At 46.9% G+C, this 16,970-nt stretch overlaps 4 protein-coding genes across 4 annotated transcripts; 2 read left to right on the top strand and 2 right to left on the bottom strand.

The window, feature by feature from the left end:
* Nucleotides 1-279: 279 nt before the first annotated feature.
* On the top strand, nt 280-2,428 carry mug70 (Meiotically up-regulated protein; the record flags this gene model as incomplete). Its single annotated transcript, XM_031145822.1, has 3 exons — nt 280-492; nt 548-1,421; nt 1,470-2,428. The coding sequence occupies 3 exons, from the start codon at nt 280-282 to the stop codon at nt 2,426-2,428; spliced, it is 2,046 nt and encodes a 681-aa protein (XP_031009625.1).
* A 331-nt stretch (nt 2,429-2,759) lies between these two features.
* MRP4 (37S ribosomal protein, mitochondrial) lies at nt 2,760-4,039 on the top strand (the record flags this gene model as incomplete). Its single annotated transcript, XM_031145821.1, has 3 exons — nt 2,760-2,790; nt 2,848-3,721; nt 3,778-4,039. The coding sequence occupies 3 exons, from the start codon at nt 2,760-2,762 to the stop codon at nt 4,037-4,039; spliced, it is 1,167 nt and encodes a 388-aa protein (XP_031009653.1).
* Nucleotides 4,040-4,465: 426 nt separating this feature from the next.
* On the bottom strand, nt 4,466-5,780 carry dgdA (2,2-dialkylglycine decarboxylase; the record flags this gene model as incomplete). The annotated part of the gene is given in 4 exon segments (XM_031145820.1): nt 4,466-5,044; nt 5,057-5,172; nt 5,291-5,598; nt 5,695-5,780. The coding sequence occupies 4 exon segments, from the start codon at nt 5,778-5,780 to the stop codon at nt 4,466-4,468; spliced, it is 1,089 nt and encodes a 362-aa protein (XP_031009623.1).
* A 6,996-nt stretch (nt 5,781-12,776) lies between these two features.
* Nucleotides 12,777-14,983, bottom strand: citC_0 (Dehydrogenase; the record flags this gene model as incomplete). Its single annotated transcript, XM_031145819.1, has 5 exons — nt 12,777-14,018; nt 14,091-14,471; nt 14,525-14,586; nt 14,732-14,833; nt 14,887-14,983. 5 exons carry the CDS (start codon nt 14,981-14,983, stop codon nt 12,777-12,779), a joined length of 1,884 nt encoding a protein of 627 aa, XP_031009624.1.
* Between the last annotated feature and the right edge of the window lie 1,987 nt (nt 14,984-16,970).

Raw genomic sequence — 16,970 nt, 5'->3', positions numbered from 1 at the left:
ATCTGATAGAGCTCGCTCGATTGCTGCAAAAGTCAACAACTCGCGACGCATAGCAACCGCCCAGCAACCGGCTTTTCACACCACAATCCGCTTTTTTCACCATACAATGCTCGGCACAGGCCGAAGAAAACATAGCACGTTCCCCAATCAACGCGCTTGAACCGAGAAAGCTCCCTCTTTCCCTGCTCCTTCAAGGAATTCTGGAAATAGACAACCTCAATCAGCGCTTAGCATTCCAGCTCTCGAGTCTTCATACCTCCTACTTCCCTTTTGCATACCATGGCTTCTAATGCTTCTATGAGTGGTACTATGAGAGGTACTCCCACTCGTGGGCAGACCCGCGGAACAGTACCCGCGTTCACCAACAGTCCTGCCTCCAACATCCCTCGTCCAGCTTTGGAATCCCATACCAGCAGTGCTGCTACACCCCCGAGTGAAGCCGGAGGATCTACGATGAGCGCCAGCAGACAGAAGCAAACCAAAAGAGATGAGGTATATCATTAATGCTTCTTATCAATGTCCCGAGACTTTGCTAATCGGTCGTCAGGCCATCCGAAAGAAAATAGAGACGGACCTGAGCAAGAAGAAGCACGCCACTGGTCGAGCGCGACAGACAAGAAAGGCTCCCCCAGGAACGGTTCTCGCCCTAAGGCCTAGCCAGGCTCTCCAAATCAAGCCCAATACAACGGTTGCGGAGGCTGCACAACTGATGGCAGCAAAGAGGGAGGACTGCGTACTAGTTACCGATGACGATGACCGTATTGCTGGTATATTTACTGCTAAAGATCTTGCTTTTCGAGTAGTTGGAGCAGGAATCAAGGCCAGCAGTGTCATGATCTCAGAAATCATGACCAAGAATCCTTTGTGCGCCAGGACAGATACAAGTGCAACCGATGCATTAGACTTGATGGTCAGGAAGGGGTTTCGGCATTTGCCAGTCATGGACGAGAACCAAGATATCTCGGGTATTCTTGATATCACCAAATGCTTTTACGATGCTATGGAAAAGCTGGAAAGGGCTTATAGTTCTTCAAGGAAGCTCTACGACGCTTTAGAGGGTGTTCAATCAGAACTGGGATCGAGTCAGCCGCAGCAGATCATCCAGTACGTCGAGGCTCTACGATCCAAGATGTCTGGGCCTACTTTGGAATCTGTTCTGGACGGAAAACCACCAGTCACTGTCACTGTACGGACCTCCGTGAAGGAGGCCGCTGCTATGATGAAAGAGCACCACACAACTGCTCTTCTTGTCCAGGATCAAGGATCCATTACGGGTATCTTTACCAGTAAAGATGTTGTCTTGCGTGTCATTGCTCCCGGATTAGATCCCGCAAATTGCAGTGTTGTTCGTGTTATGACCCCACACCCAGACTTTGCCCCTATGGATATGAGCATTCAGTCAGCACTGCGAAAGATGCATGGTAAGTCACAAAAACTGTTTCTATTGATCCCTAGCTGACTGGGCGCAGATGGTCATTACTTGAACCTTCCTGTGATGAACGAGGGGGGGGAGATTGTGGGAATGGTGGATGTTCTCAAACTAACGTATGCCACTTTGGAGCAAATTAACACCATGTCAACAGGTGACAGTGAAGGCCCCGCGTGGAACAAGTTTTGGCTGTCCCTGGACAACGAAACGGAGTCAATGATATCTGGGGAAGGTAGTCACCACCATACGACTCACAGGTCGATGATGTCGCCCGACATGTCCCGAGGTCATGAACGGATACTCGATGCAAGTGTTGCTCCAGGTGACTCTGCATCACATGTAGGAGGTGATTCTCCGCAGCACTCGGTAGTGAGCCGACCAGCGGACATCCCGTCAGAGGAAATTCCGTTCCCATTCAAATTTAAGGCTCCCAGTGGCCGAGTGCATAGACTGCAGGTCATTGCGAAGCACGGTATGGCGGAGCTGATCACTGCTGTCATCGCGAAGCTCGGATCTGAGATTGATGCTGTTGGAGGCGCTGCAACCTTTGAAGACGGCAAGCTGGGTAGCTCTGGCTTTGCTCTCAGCTATTTGGACGATGAGGGTGATACCGTGTCTATCACCACGGACCAAGATCTCTTAGAAGCTATTGTAATCGCAAGACAGGGGCACCGAGAGAAGGTCGACCTGTTCGTCCACGATCCTGAAAAGCCACCGATCTCCGCTACTCTCGACCCCCAGCCCGTCATCTCCCAAGCACCAACGCCACCAACTGTATCTACCATCCGGGAGAGAAGAAGAGTTATATCTGATGAGGATGATGAGAGCGAAGAGGAAGCGCCCATTAGGTCGAAATCAAGAAAGACTGCCCCCAAACCGTCACCGGAAGAGCAAGTGATTGCTGGTGTTCCGAACGAGTTGTTATTGCCCGGCGCGATTGTGACCCTTGCTGTTGTCATTGTTGGCGTTTTTGCTTTGACTCGTGCTACGAGCCGATAATACCACGGGATGAAGATAGAGTGGCTGCAAAGCGTGTTTTGGTACATTTGTTCTTGTAAATATATGTCTGTACAGTGATACTTGCAGCATCTGATTCATTCTGCAGTGGTGCATTATTGATATTGATGTTTTAATTTAACTTCACTCGATTAAACCAATATTTAATATAAAATTAGCTCATGATAGCAGTATCGCTGTGTAGCTTGTATACTTTTGAAGATGTACCCCAGTCCCTAAAATGGATTAGCGTGTACTCTAGCGTAATATCAACTCGGGAAGCTTCAAAAAAGTTGATGCAAAGAACGGACGACATGCCAGCTCCCCAACAACGATGATATTACGAAATGTAGCTATACGGCATGGTAAGCATACTCTCCACCTTATGTCTATTATATCCCTTGCTAATTGATACTCCCAAGGCCGGAGCGCCCTTGCTGCCCCTTTACGAAGATCCTTCCTACGCTCCATGACCACTGACACCCTCACCCACGAAACCGATGCCCTATCCCACTCAGTCCATAACCACCTCAAAGAAACGCACTCTATCGAAGCCAGTATCAACCAACTCAACCTCACTAAAACTTTTGTGCCGCCCTCCGACGCCGGCGAGTCCTTAGACAGCATCAAAACAGACTACGATTCCCAGCAACGACTCAATAAACGCACCGGGAAACTAGGCTCTGCTGTTGAGAAAGGATATGTGCCAGACGCGCTTGTGCGCAATCCGCCGAAGCCCGCGGATGTGACGCTGGAGCTGTTGATGGCCAGCCAGAGCCACTTGGGTCATAGTACCAGCTTATGGAATCCAGCAAATCAGAGATATATCTTTGGTATCCGGCAGGGTATTCACATAATCAGTCTTGAAGAAACCGCCGCGCATTTACGTCGTGCTGCGAAAGTCGTCGAAGGTGTAGCCTATCATGGTGGTCTGATCTTGTTTGTTGGCACGAGGGCTGGACAAGGTCCTGCTATTGTGAAGGCGGCACGGTTAAGTAAGGGTTGTCACTTATTTGAAAAGTGGATTCCAGGGAGTATCACGAATGGGGACCAGATTCTTGCAAGGTGCGATATCAAGGTTGTGGATAAGGATGATGTTGACATCACGTCTGGGTTTGAGGATAAAATTGGGGATTGGAAGGCGTTGAAGCCGGATTTGGTGGTCTGTATGAATCCATTGGAGAACTATATCATGTTGCATGAGTGTGGGCTCAACAATATTCCTACGATTGGAGTCATAGATACGGACGCCGATCCTACTTGGGTCACGTATCCTATTCCGGCAAACGATGACAGGTACGTCCTCGTATCTCGTATAATTCATTTCCTATATACTAACAATCCTGTCAAAGTTTACGCTGCATACAAGTCATAGCCGGTGTCCTCGGACGCGCCGGTCAAGAAGGCCAGGGAAGACGTCTCGAGGCCGCCAAAACCGGGCACATAACCTGGCTCCCACCCCCCGGACTTGGGAGCCCAGAGACTGCGGAAGACAAAAAAGCCGCCGCCAACAAGGTCAGAAGAGGACCTCCGACCGCAGATGAAATTGCGGCAGAGCAGTCGAGGGGGAAGAGTAGCAAGCAGGAGATGGATGATGTCGATGGGGAGTTGTAAATTCTATAGTAGGGATGTAAAATTGAACATTGTATTATACAAAATTTGTTCTGATTTCAGATGATACTGACAATTTTCAGTTCCATCTAGGTAAACTCAACTCAGCAAAACGCGTTTAACGGCTGCGCACGTGTCAATTTCAGCGCTTCGTAGGCAAAACACGTCTACGAACTTTCTGACAATTGTCTATTATTTATTCACATACGCTGAAGCACAAGTTTGTTTTCTTTTTGCAGAATACAATGATCAATTCACCATCTTCTACTCCCTGATGTCCTTCCCAGAGCTTCTTAATTCAGATGCTGCACCAACATCCTTGATCCCTCACTCAGTATAGTGGCATCGAACCCTCGGTTGTCCTCAACGCCTCCTCAAAAATAGCTAACCTAATCTCCATCTCCTCGTCCGAGATTATCAGGGGAGGCGCTATCCTGATATTACCAAAGACGTTCTCGTCGAAATAGTTGCCGAAAGCCCCAGTTCCATCATCCTAGCACTCAGATTCTTCTCAAATTCAAAGGCTAGTTCCTTCGTCTCCCAGTCTTTCACAATCTCGATTCCAGCCATCAATGCTCTTTCCCGGATGGCGCCGATACACCCATATCGCTCCATCAGCTGTTGGAGTCCAGCACGCAGTTTTGCACCTGCAGCGCGAGAGCGCTCGGCTAGATGTTCTTGGGAACAATTTGTAAGACTGAGCCGACAGCGGCTGTCAGAGGAGGCATGCGTAGTATAGAACATAAACCCCCTCTCTCCCACCACATCCGCAATCTCACGACTCGTAATCACAGCACTGAGCGGCAAGCCATTGCCCAGCGTCTTGCTCAGCGTCAAGACATCCGGCACGACATCCTCGTACTGCACCGCGAACAGATCGCCGGCGCGACCGAGTGCTGTCTGCGCTTCGTCGACGATGAGGAGCATATTGCGCGCGTGACAGCTTGCTTTCATGGCGCTCATATACCCGGCTAGAATATGGATCATGCCGCCTGAGCTGAGGATCGGCTACATGATCACGGCGGATGCTTTGTCAATTAGCGTCCAGCCGTAGGTAAGCTCTCGTAGGTCCCGTCTTAGATGCGGAATATGGAGCGGTAGGAGTCGGGCGATGGCAGCATGTGCATTCCCGGCATCTGTTTGGTATCTGTCAGCTGTTGTACGACTCCAATTTGGAAAGGGGAAATGTGTGGAGGTGGAAGTGGAATTGGAATTGGAGTGAGCTTGAGGACGTGACATACCACAGGACCATACCCCTTCCTCCCGGCATAATACTGTGCCCCCCTCGCACCACTCGTCGAGCCATGCCAGCTGGCACCCGGCCCACAATCTCATACTTGCCAGTATACATCTTCGCAAGCTTTATAGCGCACTCGTTGCTCTCGCCTCCGGTGCTGAGGAACATTGCTTTATCGAGGCCGGTGGGCGAGATATTGGTGAGTGTCTCGGCTAGTCTGATGACTGGTGGCGAGAGCATGCCGCTGTACAAGTGGTCGAGGTTGGCTGCGGAGTCGGCAATGGTGGGCTCCACATCTGGGTGACCATGGCCTATTAGGGAGGACCTGAAGCCGAGGGTTTGGAGTCAGCCATTTCCTTGGAGTGGAGTGGAGAGGAGTCATATGTTGGTTTTCCAGAATACCGTAAAGGTGTCGACATACATTTGACCAGACGTCCAGTCCAAGACCTTCTCTCCTGAAGCCGTGCAGAGATATATTACTTCCGTTCTGACTATTACATCCGTCATGAAGTCACCACCGAAAGGGAAGAAATTCTTCTTTGCAGAGGCTTAGAGCTCATCGTTACTTAGTTATATACTCATGATGACCTTGATACTCCGAAATTTTGCAAAAGTGGAAAGTTGAATTGATGTTTGTTCCCGGCTGTGAAAGCTGTCATGACTTGGGATGAGGAAGTTCTCTTCTTTTATAGTGGAAATGTATGATTAAAAAATTTCCGATTGCTGAAAAAGTCTTTATCTTACAAATCAATACATATTTAGTGTCTAGTTTTGCTGTGATATGCTCATTCTAATTTCTTGCTGCTGCTTCGGCTTCTATTCAGTATTCTTGTCTTCTACTCTTTCGATTGGCTGGTCAGTACCTCGTGGCTGCAGGGATTGGCGACACTCTCGCTGTCATATCCTTATTCTGTATTTGATACCTCTCTATTAAACCCCTCCTACTTACTTATCATTGTATCTTCTGACACTTCACTGCTTTAGTACTTATCTTGAATCACCCCTCGTTTCTATCAGACAGATACCATGTTTGTGGAATACTATGAAAGACTCCCATCCTGTGCCCAGCGTTCGAATAACTCTGCATTAGCTAGCAAGATTCGGCGTGGGAAGTCGTTTACGGTAAGTAAGCTCCCGGTACATATCACATTTCGCTACAATTTGATTTTATATATAAATAACGAACCTGATGGACTGACACTTTACTATTCCAGGGCTGCTGGAGCTGCCGTTCTCGGAAAGTAAAAGTAGGTAGCTCATCATCCCATCAGTAATGCCCCTCATTGTCTCTTTTGACATATTTTCTGGCAGTGTAATGAAGCCCTCCCCGGATGTACACCTTGCCTGAAGCGCGCGAACTCCCAACCATGGCCTAGTCCAGCTGCACCACAAAATTTTCAAGGTCGCTGTTCTGGTCCATTCCCACCGACGCATCATCGACTCCACACCTCGCATATTGATTCCACATCTCGATGCGTTATTTCATTATGTTGCTATGTATCGGCAAATGGGAGGCAGATATATAACACTATGGCCAGTATTCATTGTTGCTGTTGAAGTATATCTGGAAGAACATAAATGGAGTGCCAGGGCATGGATGGATAGAGCGGATATGATGGGTGTAAGGAGTCGTGGGGATGTCCGAGAGTTAGTTGAGGCTGTATGGTCAAAACGAAAGGAAGAAGCTAGGGATAATGGAGAAGGAGATATGGTTGTTAATTGGAGGGCAGTATTGGGTAAGATGGGAATTGACATCCTGCTTCTATAAGGCGAAAGAAACTCCAGCGCATGTAAATATGACAAACTATTACACCCGCACCCGTAAAGTTATAAATGATGAAGACTACACTTGAGTCTTTAGTCTTCTAGTAGTAAATTATGCTATATCCTATATCCTAACGGAGGCAACTTGAAGCCTAAAAGAGATGTTGGTAGTATTAGGATATATAGTGGTCATAAAATAGAACTTCATATTTCCTATGACTTAGCTTAGCATAGTTAAGTAAACAAGCGTTCCCTCTTTACGTCTTCCCCCTCTACCTAAAATAATCAAGCAATACTGGCTAGAACTAAGATCAAGTCATACTAGCAAGTTCGAAATTATTACACCAGATCCCTACTGTACTAATAAGTGTCATTTATTCATAAATTTCAAGACCTTGTTAGACCAGTAGAGTTTAAAATATCTCTACAAAACCACACGGAAAAGGCAGAGAAAAGGGTCTAATACCTTAATGAGTAGGCAGTAGGACAGGTTAATAACTTGAGAAGATTATTTGATTATGAATTACATTATACTTTTTATACCGTCGCTATGCTAGACACTGAACAAGAATCGACAAAGGGTTGCTGATGGGAGTTTTGACAGCAGTGAATACGGCTTGATATATCAACTAAAGGAATACAACGTTGATATCTTGGTGACTGTCTGTACAGGATTGGAGAGAAGGAAACATCTATTATTATGAGGGAATTTCCAACACACTTCGTTGAAAACGTAGGTGCGAAGTGGCTTCGGAGGTCGTCTGGGTAGATGGTACATCTCCTTAGTTGCCGTTCTTGATATCATCGGCGATCTTCTCAGCAAGGGCATCTAAAATCGAGAGATTAGTACGTTTTGAATTATGATTGGGGCGTGGGTGTGTGCTTACAAATTGTCGACATTGGGTGTCCTGGTGGAAGGATGGGGAAGGCAGAGGAGTCAACAACACGGAGACCGGAGACACCATACACTCTAGCCTTGCTGTCAAGCACGGCCATAGGGTCGGATGATAGTCCCATTGCGCCTGAAAATGTTAGTTTTCTACAATAGAGAAAGGTAGACGTAAGGACTTACAAGTGCAAGCAGCGTGGAAAACAGTGGAGAAAGAGCCCATGATGAATGCGAGGATGTCCTCATCACTTTGGACATCAGCGCCAGGCGCGATTTCCGGACCAAGAAGGGCTCCCTGAACAGCATCGGTGGCCATGAATTCACGGACACGCTTGAGAGATGCAACAGCCATTTCGCGATCTGTTTCAGTGCCAAACCAGTTAGGGTTGATCAGCGGTTGGTCTTCCATGGATGCTGAGGAAATAGTGATGTTTCCGCGAGACGTCGGGGCAGCCAAGGCAGGGATCATGGTAGTATAATCTCTGTAAGTGGATGGGAGAGCCGCGTTGTCCAGAGATCCAGAGATGAACTCGAGTTCGGGCCAGTCGGCTGGGAAATAGGCCAACTCCGCCTCAGTCGCTGCGCTGAGCCCGGTGCGGTTTACAAGCTTCTCCCACGCTAGGTAATCAAAGACGTTGGAGGACAAAATGTTGGTTGGCGATTCATGGTAACTGGCAACTGCTTCTTCCAGGTACGCTGGTTCAAGAAGTCGTTGACGGGTCTCCATCGCAACTGGCCAGACCATTCCGTAAAAGATGTGGTCCCACATGTTTTGTCCGACACCAGCGAGATCAGAAACGACATCAATATCGAACTCCTCAAGGGTGGCAGCTGGGCCAACACCGGAGACCATCAGAAGCTGAGGGGATTGGAATGCACCGGCGGATACAATAATTTCTTGCTTGGCCGAGATTTCGTACGAGCAGCCGCCGCTGGTAGATACCGTGACGCTGGTAGCTTTCTTGTCCGAGTCAAAGTTGATCTTTTGGGCCAGGGTGCCGTTGTAGACCGTGATAGTCTGTCCAGCCTCGACGGCGGCGTTCAAGAAAGAGGTCTGGGAAGAGTCACGTTCACCAGTGTATGGATTGGCTGTTTGGGGACAGAATTGAGACCCATTGAGAACACCGCCTGAGAATCCAAGTTGCTCTTCCAGTCCAGCTTCAGCCATGGCCAATTTACTTTAGAGATGAGTTAGCAAGTGTCTCACGAAAACCTCGGGAAACATAGAAGTCAAGACGGCGGATGTGACTTACGTCCACGACCCAAAGGGTGTGGCATATTCCGGGTATGCAACGTGGAGGGGTCCACCAGTCGCAATGAAGGCGCCCTCTTCTTGTGCAGGGATAGTTGAATTGTCGGGACGGGCTTGGATTGAGAAGTTGACACTCTTAGCGAAGTATGGTTCAAAGTTGTCCCATTTGTAGTCTTCATCGTCAAGGATATCAGCCCACTTATCATAAGATCCCGCACTACCACGTTGGTAAAGCATGGCATTGTAAGCTGAACTAGGATTGAGTCAGCATCTAGCCAAAAGATTATTGAGAGTTAACCAACCAGCCACCAAGAGTCTTTGCTCTACTGTAGTGGTATTCCTGGCCACCAAGAGCTGTCTGGTTGGTGGTAGTGAAACCCCAATCTGTTGGAGCCCATGTCGAATTGTCTAGTTTCATAGAGATGAATTTCTCGAAGTATTCCGGAACTGTGCTCTGGTTGTTGATAGTCTCGTAGTAGGTTCCTGCTTCGATGACTGCAACGTTGTACGATTCTGAGAGACGAGCTGCTATGGCAAGACCAGCGGTACCGCCTCCAACAACGACATAATCGTATTCCCCTGGTACATCAGGAGTACCAATTGTGGCGGTATTAATAGCAATGTCGATTTCCAAGAGGCCAAGGTCAAGGTCAATTTCGACTGCCAATGGAGAGGCAGTTACGGCTTGGATTCCAACAAATGTGGTCGCCAGGAGGGCGTTGCAGATAGTTCGGGAAACCATCTTGAATTATATTAGTATAATAAAGAGTGTATAAGGTCAGAGGATCGAAATCATGAATGAGTGAATGACTTGGGGACTGAGGAGAAGGTCCCTTTGATATATATATCATTCCAGATCCGAAGGCCTGTATGGGTGAGGGGCGGTAAGTGGCTTGCTTATCAAAATGATAAGCATGTCAGCAGGGTTGTTAAATCAATTTCCACATGGCATAAACCTAGTTTTCCACGTTTTCGGATGGAGATCTCCTTTCCCAATATCCGCATTAGTGTAATAATGAATATCCATGAAAAATTAAGCAAGATGCAGCAATATTGCTAGTTGGCCTACACCAGATCCCGACAAACTAACTTGTGTCCCACAACAAATAAGCTAACTAAAGAGGCCAAGTGCTTTGAAGAGCTTACCGCGTCAAACGAGCATTAATTCGTCATTATAGGAGTAAAGATAGGGGTTCAGAGCTCCTACCTTTCCATCAAGCAATCAATAGTCTCTGAATTGACCTCCTGGTGGTAGATGATGCCACAGGTCAGACAAATCGTCGCACGTTCGAAAATCTCAATTATGCAATAAACGTGCCCTCCCCGCTCTGCCTCGGGAAGTAGTCCAAGCACGGTTTTCCGCCCTTTGCCCTTCCCCCTTTGCCCTTCCCACTACCACCCGAAGCTCCCGTAGGCGGCGTAGGGAGTAGGGGACTAAACCCCTCACTTGACAGTTACGATGGATACGATAACGTGGCTGAGGCAAACCAACCTCCGAATGCGAAACCCATTTCTTGGATTCAAGCCCAATTTTCTTAAGCACGGAGACGGAGGCGCAGCCTCGAGTGATTATTATTGCAGCTCTTGCCGGGCCTAACAGATGTTTCTGGAAGGTAATTGAGCAAGTGCAAGGAGTTAACCTTTCCCCCTAACGCTTGATAAATGTTAATTATCCTTTACGCCACAGTAAACATATGGGGAGTTAATAAGTGATTCGCTACACTGAGGGCCATATGGAGACTAATATTTACCCTAAACCTGACTATAAATATAAGATATGGCTTACGGAAGATTTAAAGGCCGGCATTCAGCTTTTCGGTTGTATATGATCCTACACTTCATGTAGACCTGAGGAGGTTTAACATTGATTCAGGAGAGGGGAATCGGCTGTATAAGGAGTTTTCAAGAAGACCAAGCTTCGTACATGATTTAACATTTATTGTGGGTCACTAAGTAGGGACAAGGAGTGAAAGGAGACTACGACGTACTATATAATCCTTCGAGGCTGCACCTCCGCCACCTCAAAAAATCTTAACTGCCGAACGATTTAAAGAAGGAGCAGGATTGGCCCACTTCCTAAAAGATTTTACTGAAATTAGGCTGCTATAGAATCCCTATGTTATGAATCCGGGTTTATAATGTTAGATAATTATGTCTGCAATGTTACATATGTACCTAAATTATTTCCTATATAATATAACAAAGGCTATATATATAGCTATATATGATATAGATATAGTTTAAATAAGGGTAGAAAATAGAAAATCTCAAGTACTAAAACTAGCTATAGAATATTAGAGGGGCTGTTTAGCTCTAACTGCCTTGGAAATAGCATGTAGTTACCTTATTTGTATAATTTTCATAATGAAGTCGGCTGTTTCTATAAGGCCAGATCCTTACTTATAGTCTACAGCACAGGATCAGTCCATAAATAAGATTTTAGCATACTATACTGTAGCATAAAGTGTCAGACCCTCTTTAGTGTCGAATAGTCGAATTTGGGTGTTTAAAGTGGGCACAGGCCTTAGGCCAAGGGATAGACCGTAGAGTGTCTTTCCACCTCTTCAATTCGGATCCTATGAATAATTGTTCCAGATACCATGATTCAGAAGATCACAGATCTACACCTCTGCATACAGATGCTGCGAAATAAATTGCGTTATCATAGATACCTCGGACTTCTCGGAATCCTCAATTTGAAGCGCATATGTGGGACTTAAGCTTTACCTCGTCCCCCTACCCCCCGTATACGGACGTCGCCGTACTCGTACGGAGATGCTGACTCAAAAATTTATCACTAACGTACACGTCAGGGGATAACCTTGGTAGTGGGCTCATTGTTAACAGGGTTCATTGTTAACAGGGTTCATTGTCAACAGGGTTTGTTGGTAACAGGGGCTTGTTGGTAACAGGCCTTTAGCCAATCAGACAAATGTCTGCAAAACCCCCTGGTAACAAAGTTTCAAACAGCAGCTAGTCTATATCTACCTACAAAGTATAGTACCTTCGTACTCGTACCTACTAGAGTATGCATGGGTTTTACTTCGGATTTTTCTGGAACGAAGTAAAACATCTTCAAGCTATATTTACTCAGACTAGGGCGCCGGGTACGTCAAAAACGGTTATTTCAATCATCGCTTTGACACCCTTCAACGGTGTACGGCATTAATCACCCCGCAAAAGTTAATACCCGCCATGTTTTTGTCACGGGGGAATGTTACGAAACTCACAAGATACCGGTACCCGCATATTCACGACGACTTCTCTGGTCGTGGGAAGATTAGATGATCGAATTCAAACACATCAGCTGCTTTTCTTACCTTCAAGACTTCCCCGGCGACATGGTTAGGTGACACAGACATACCCTTTCATCCGAGACTCGGCATTAAGTCAGCCTCCATTCAATAGTGTAGAGCAAGGGTTGATTCGTAAACACTTCTGAGAATTGGATTCTACATGAACGAATCCCCTTCGCTTGGGAACAAATTCACCCCCTTTCTTTTGCAGATGAGGCTCCGTACAAGAAAAGGCTGATCTTCATGTCAAAACCCCTCCATGAAGGACCATTTCAATAGTAAGCCATGCCCGTAGATCCAGCCTACAAAGTCAATTCTCCCAATTTCTTAGTGGTAGCCGCCGCTCTTCTGTCCTCTTTGAGCATATCCGCAGCTTTCTCTCCCATGGCATAACATATCCCCTGAGTGTTTCCACTTATATGCAATGGAATGATACTAGAATCGCAAACCTTCAAACCCTTCACCCCCTTAACATTCAGTTCATCATCTACCACCAATCCCAGACTTGCACCTGCAATTGGGTGGAATTCGGTGCCTGTATGGCCCTTGATATACTTGACAGCTTGTTCGGTATCGCTCAAATCAACCTCTGGGGTAGGACGGACACGGCTCGCGAGCTTCTCCTTCATCGGGGACGTATTGAGTATTTTATCTATGAGACGTACGCCAAATGACATGAGCAACTCGTCGACAGGGTGGTCAAGGATTGCAGCATCGATGGCTGGAGGGCTTTTCGGGTCCGAGGATGTGATGTGAATCGACCCACGAGAAAAGCAGTGGTGCAGACCAACACATGTCGACCATCGGGTTGTGCCGACAGATTGTCCCAGGAAAATACTCATGTCGTGTCTAGCACCAAAGTCGATGTTTACGTTGAGGGAAATAAATTGCAATATGGCAGCTTTGGGATCTTTCAACCGAGCCAAGAGCATATCTTCGCGCTTGCGGTCGAAGTCGTTTGTGAGTGTCTTCTTGTGCGTTTCGACCAGTTCGTAAATGTTCTTTCTTTCCTCCTCGGTGCTGACATCGAAAAGAGAGAGAAACCCGCTGTTTGAAACACCGTGAGCCAAGGGACCGCCTTCGCCAGCTGCATATTGCTTGGCTAATTTGGTAAAGACTTCAGGAGTGTTGACATGATCAAGCGAAAATTCTCCGTCGACCAGATTGTAAGTAATGCCACTCATAATGTGATCTTCAACATCGCCAACTCTTGGATTGTCGATTAGGCATTCAACACCTGCCTTGTCCAGGACTGACTTCGATCCAATACCGGAAAGCTCGAGGATCTGGGGCGTCATTACTGCACCTGCGGAGAGGATAGTTGCGCCTTTGTGGAGTAGTGTGTAGGACTTTCCACCATGGGAGAAAGCAACCCCTTTAGCGACTTGAGTTCCATCGGTGCCTTTCTCAAAGATGACTTTCTCCACATGAGCATCAGTCAAGACAGCGAGGTTTGGTCGTTGGCCATTGGGAACCAAATAGCCTGTCACTGCGTAGCTTCGAGTTCCGGGCCCGCTACGGTCGATGGTTGATAAATTGGCGCCCTATTGACAATCGAAGTTAGAAAAGCCTCAAGATAAGAGCAAGAGAAGTAGCAAATGTGCACGACTACTTACAATGCCATGGTTAACACCACTCCAAGCATCTACAGGGACTTTGAAACCACAGTTGATGGCGGCTTCATGGTAAGCTCTCTCAGAACTTGATCGGAAGCTTGCATAACTTGTCTTGATAGGACCATCATAGTTGTGGTGCTCTTCCAAGTGGGAATAGTCCTTGCTGTCTTTATCTTCCGGAGATATTCTTTTGTCAAAAGACTCACACTTTGAAAAGTATGGTTTAATGCCGTCCCAGCCCCAGTTCTTAACACCTGCAATTCTGTTCCAGTCGTTGAACTCTTCAACCTGTCCCCGTGCGTACATCATATAGTTTATAGCGCTAGTCCCCCCAAGGAGCTTTCCCCTCGCCCAACTATGTTTAGTCCCATTGGTACCTGCCTGCTAGGATTAGAGCTGTGCTACTCCGTAAAATGGACGCCAAGGGGATTTACCTGCGGCAAGGTGTGGAAATCCCAGTCATATTCCGGCTTCCCGAACAGACTTGGGAAAGCGGCTGATAGTCGGGGAATTAGGATTAGTACCGTCTTCAAAAATCTTACGGAGTAGAGGTGCCAGAGCTCTGAAGCCTCGAACTCTCAAGCTTAGTGGAATATTTTGCCTTGCAAATATTCTAGCGGGGATTCGCATCAGAGACTCACCTGGCGTCAGCACTCCAGGATCTCCAATCTTAGCGCCACCTGCCTCGATTACAGCAATGCTGATGCTTGGGTCCTCTGATAGACGGCCAGCAAGAGTAAGTCCTGGACAGTATTAGTGACAGCTTTATTAAGATTTGCGTATTGAGAAAGCGAACCAGCATTTCCACCTCCAACAACAATGTAATCATAAGAACCCTCTATAAAGTCTTCAATTGACTTCAGAACGGGCAAGGTTGCAGGGGTAGCGGCCATCTTGTTATTTGAATATGGAATTCGGTGGAAAGTAAAGTTTAAAGGAAAGAAACAATGTGCGAAAATTCCCCTTTCCATATTTACAGCAAATCCCCCTCTTTAAGCACTCCAAACGTAGCAAAAGACCTGCCGATCCCCCCCCCACAATCCAAACCAATCCACCACGAATCGGAGGTGGTCTGCCCATCCTAAGGAACGCACCACACTTGCATTGTTGATCAGTTTGAGATTCCCCATCAGAAAATCCTTCGGCTATGCATATGTTCCATCCTAGTCAACTGACATCTGCTACCCGTAGTAATTTGGCTTGCTGTTCCTGCAGTGTACACTTGCACGGGAAATCATTTCATAGTCCACTCCAGCGGTGTAGATAGAACTTGCCCGCACCTTTCTCAGTTCTGATACTCTCCACATCTTAGCGTGCATTGATGGAATCGTGCATACATAATTGGCCCTTTACTTTAGTACGGAGTATTTTTCAAAAGATAAGCCAAATCTTAAGTTTGACACTTGTCGGCGACTCGGCCAGAGCCTTAAAGACCCCTCTCGAACTACAGTAGCATTCCCCTCACACTAGGCATCTAGGCCTAACCACCACTCCTATAATCGTCGATTACACCCCTAATCAGAGAGAGTTACGTCTCTCATGCTTGGCAAGAAGATAAACATTCCCAACTATATACTCAAAGTCCATGCGCCTAAGAACTGTATCGACATCTGTGGAAACACGCAATTTGAGCGACAACACCCCAGACTACTTTGCTGGTTTAGTCTAGAGATTTACAATTAAGTCGTACAGTTACAGTATGTCCGTAATACAGTAAAGAGCTAGGACCACCGTACGATGAACATGAGCTCTCCATGTAAGAAAAAAGTGTCGGAATAGACAAGCGAGTTTTGGTGCATCTATTCCGCCACTTTTTTCTTCGGTGGAGAGCATGAGGTACGGAGACACGATTAGAAAGGCGAGAAGCTAGCTAAAGGTCACATGTAAGGCACGTGACATCTCGAGTCATTAGAGCATCTTCTAGGCTGTTTGAAAAGTCCCCGAAGTACCTCCAAAACTTCAAGTATCTGGTAAACCTCACTTTTGACACCGCATTGGGCACCATTCTGGCAGCGGCCGAGGAAAGTCAAAATGTGTCGGAATAATAAAGGCACTAAAACTCGCACGGCACATGCAATTCCAGACTATTTCTTCACTTACACTAACCTAAACATACGCGACCCGTCGCCATAACGTATAGAATGATGACGATCTCTGCCATTCTGGTCAACTCCTTATGCAGTGTGCAAGTTTTTGCCCAATCGAAGTTTTGAAGCTATTGATAGCCTCCGGCAGGTATGGGCCCGTCCCGGACTATTTATATGGGGGTGGGCTCCACCTTGGAAATAACTTCCGATCAACATAGACGAAGTTGAAGTAGACGGCGACCACCGCACGTATTTTATACAGAAAATACATACTCTTTTGATTCTAATCTATAAAACATTCAAACTCTAGATCAGAAAGCCACTAGTAGAAATTAAGATATTTGATTGGAACCACACGACTGCAAAAGTCAATAGGGTCGTTGTGTCTGCAAAATCCATCAAGTGATTGTTTCCAGGCTCGCCAGGCTGGTGGAAAGGAAGACCGGGCAGGCCAGTCCCGGCAGGCGTTATACAGTACTGGGGTAGGCCGGTGTTTGTACGTGTTGCCGGTGGGCCTTTGACAAGGAAGACAGTCTGTGCGTATAGTGGATTTACTGATTTACTTCGTTTCTGCCTCTTCCACTTTCCCCACCTCTTAAAGTGCCGGCAAGGGGAATGCCCGCATATTAAGGCCCTAATGTTACCCCTTAGAGGGAGCTTGTACTCACCGCCAATAGGGGAGTTAGTTGGTGGTGGGGCGCATCTAATCACTTCGCTTGCAGAGAGAAGTTATGCTCCATAGCTATCCACTAACTAACACTTCACTAGCTCCAGACTTAAAGCAGCTATAGAC

The sequence above is a fragment of the Lachnellula hyalina genome (genome assembly GCF_007821495.1).
Source record: "Lachnellula hyalina strain CBS 185.66 chromosome Unknown contig00003, whole genome shotgun sequence".
Classification (NCBI taxonomy): Eukaryota; Fungi; Ascomycota; class Leotiomycetes; order Helotiales; family Lachnaceae; genus Lachnellula; species Lachnellula hyalina.
The sequence above is the reverse complement of the archived record's forward strand: the minus strand, read 5'-3'. Positions and strand labels throughout refer to the sequence as shown.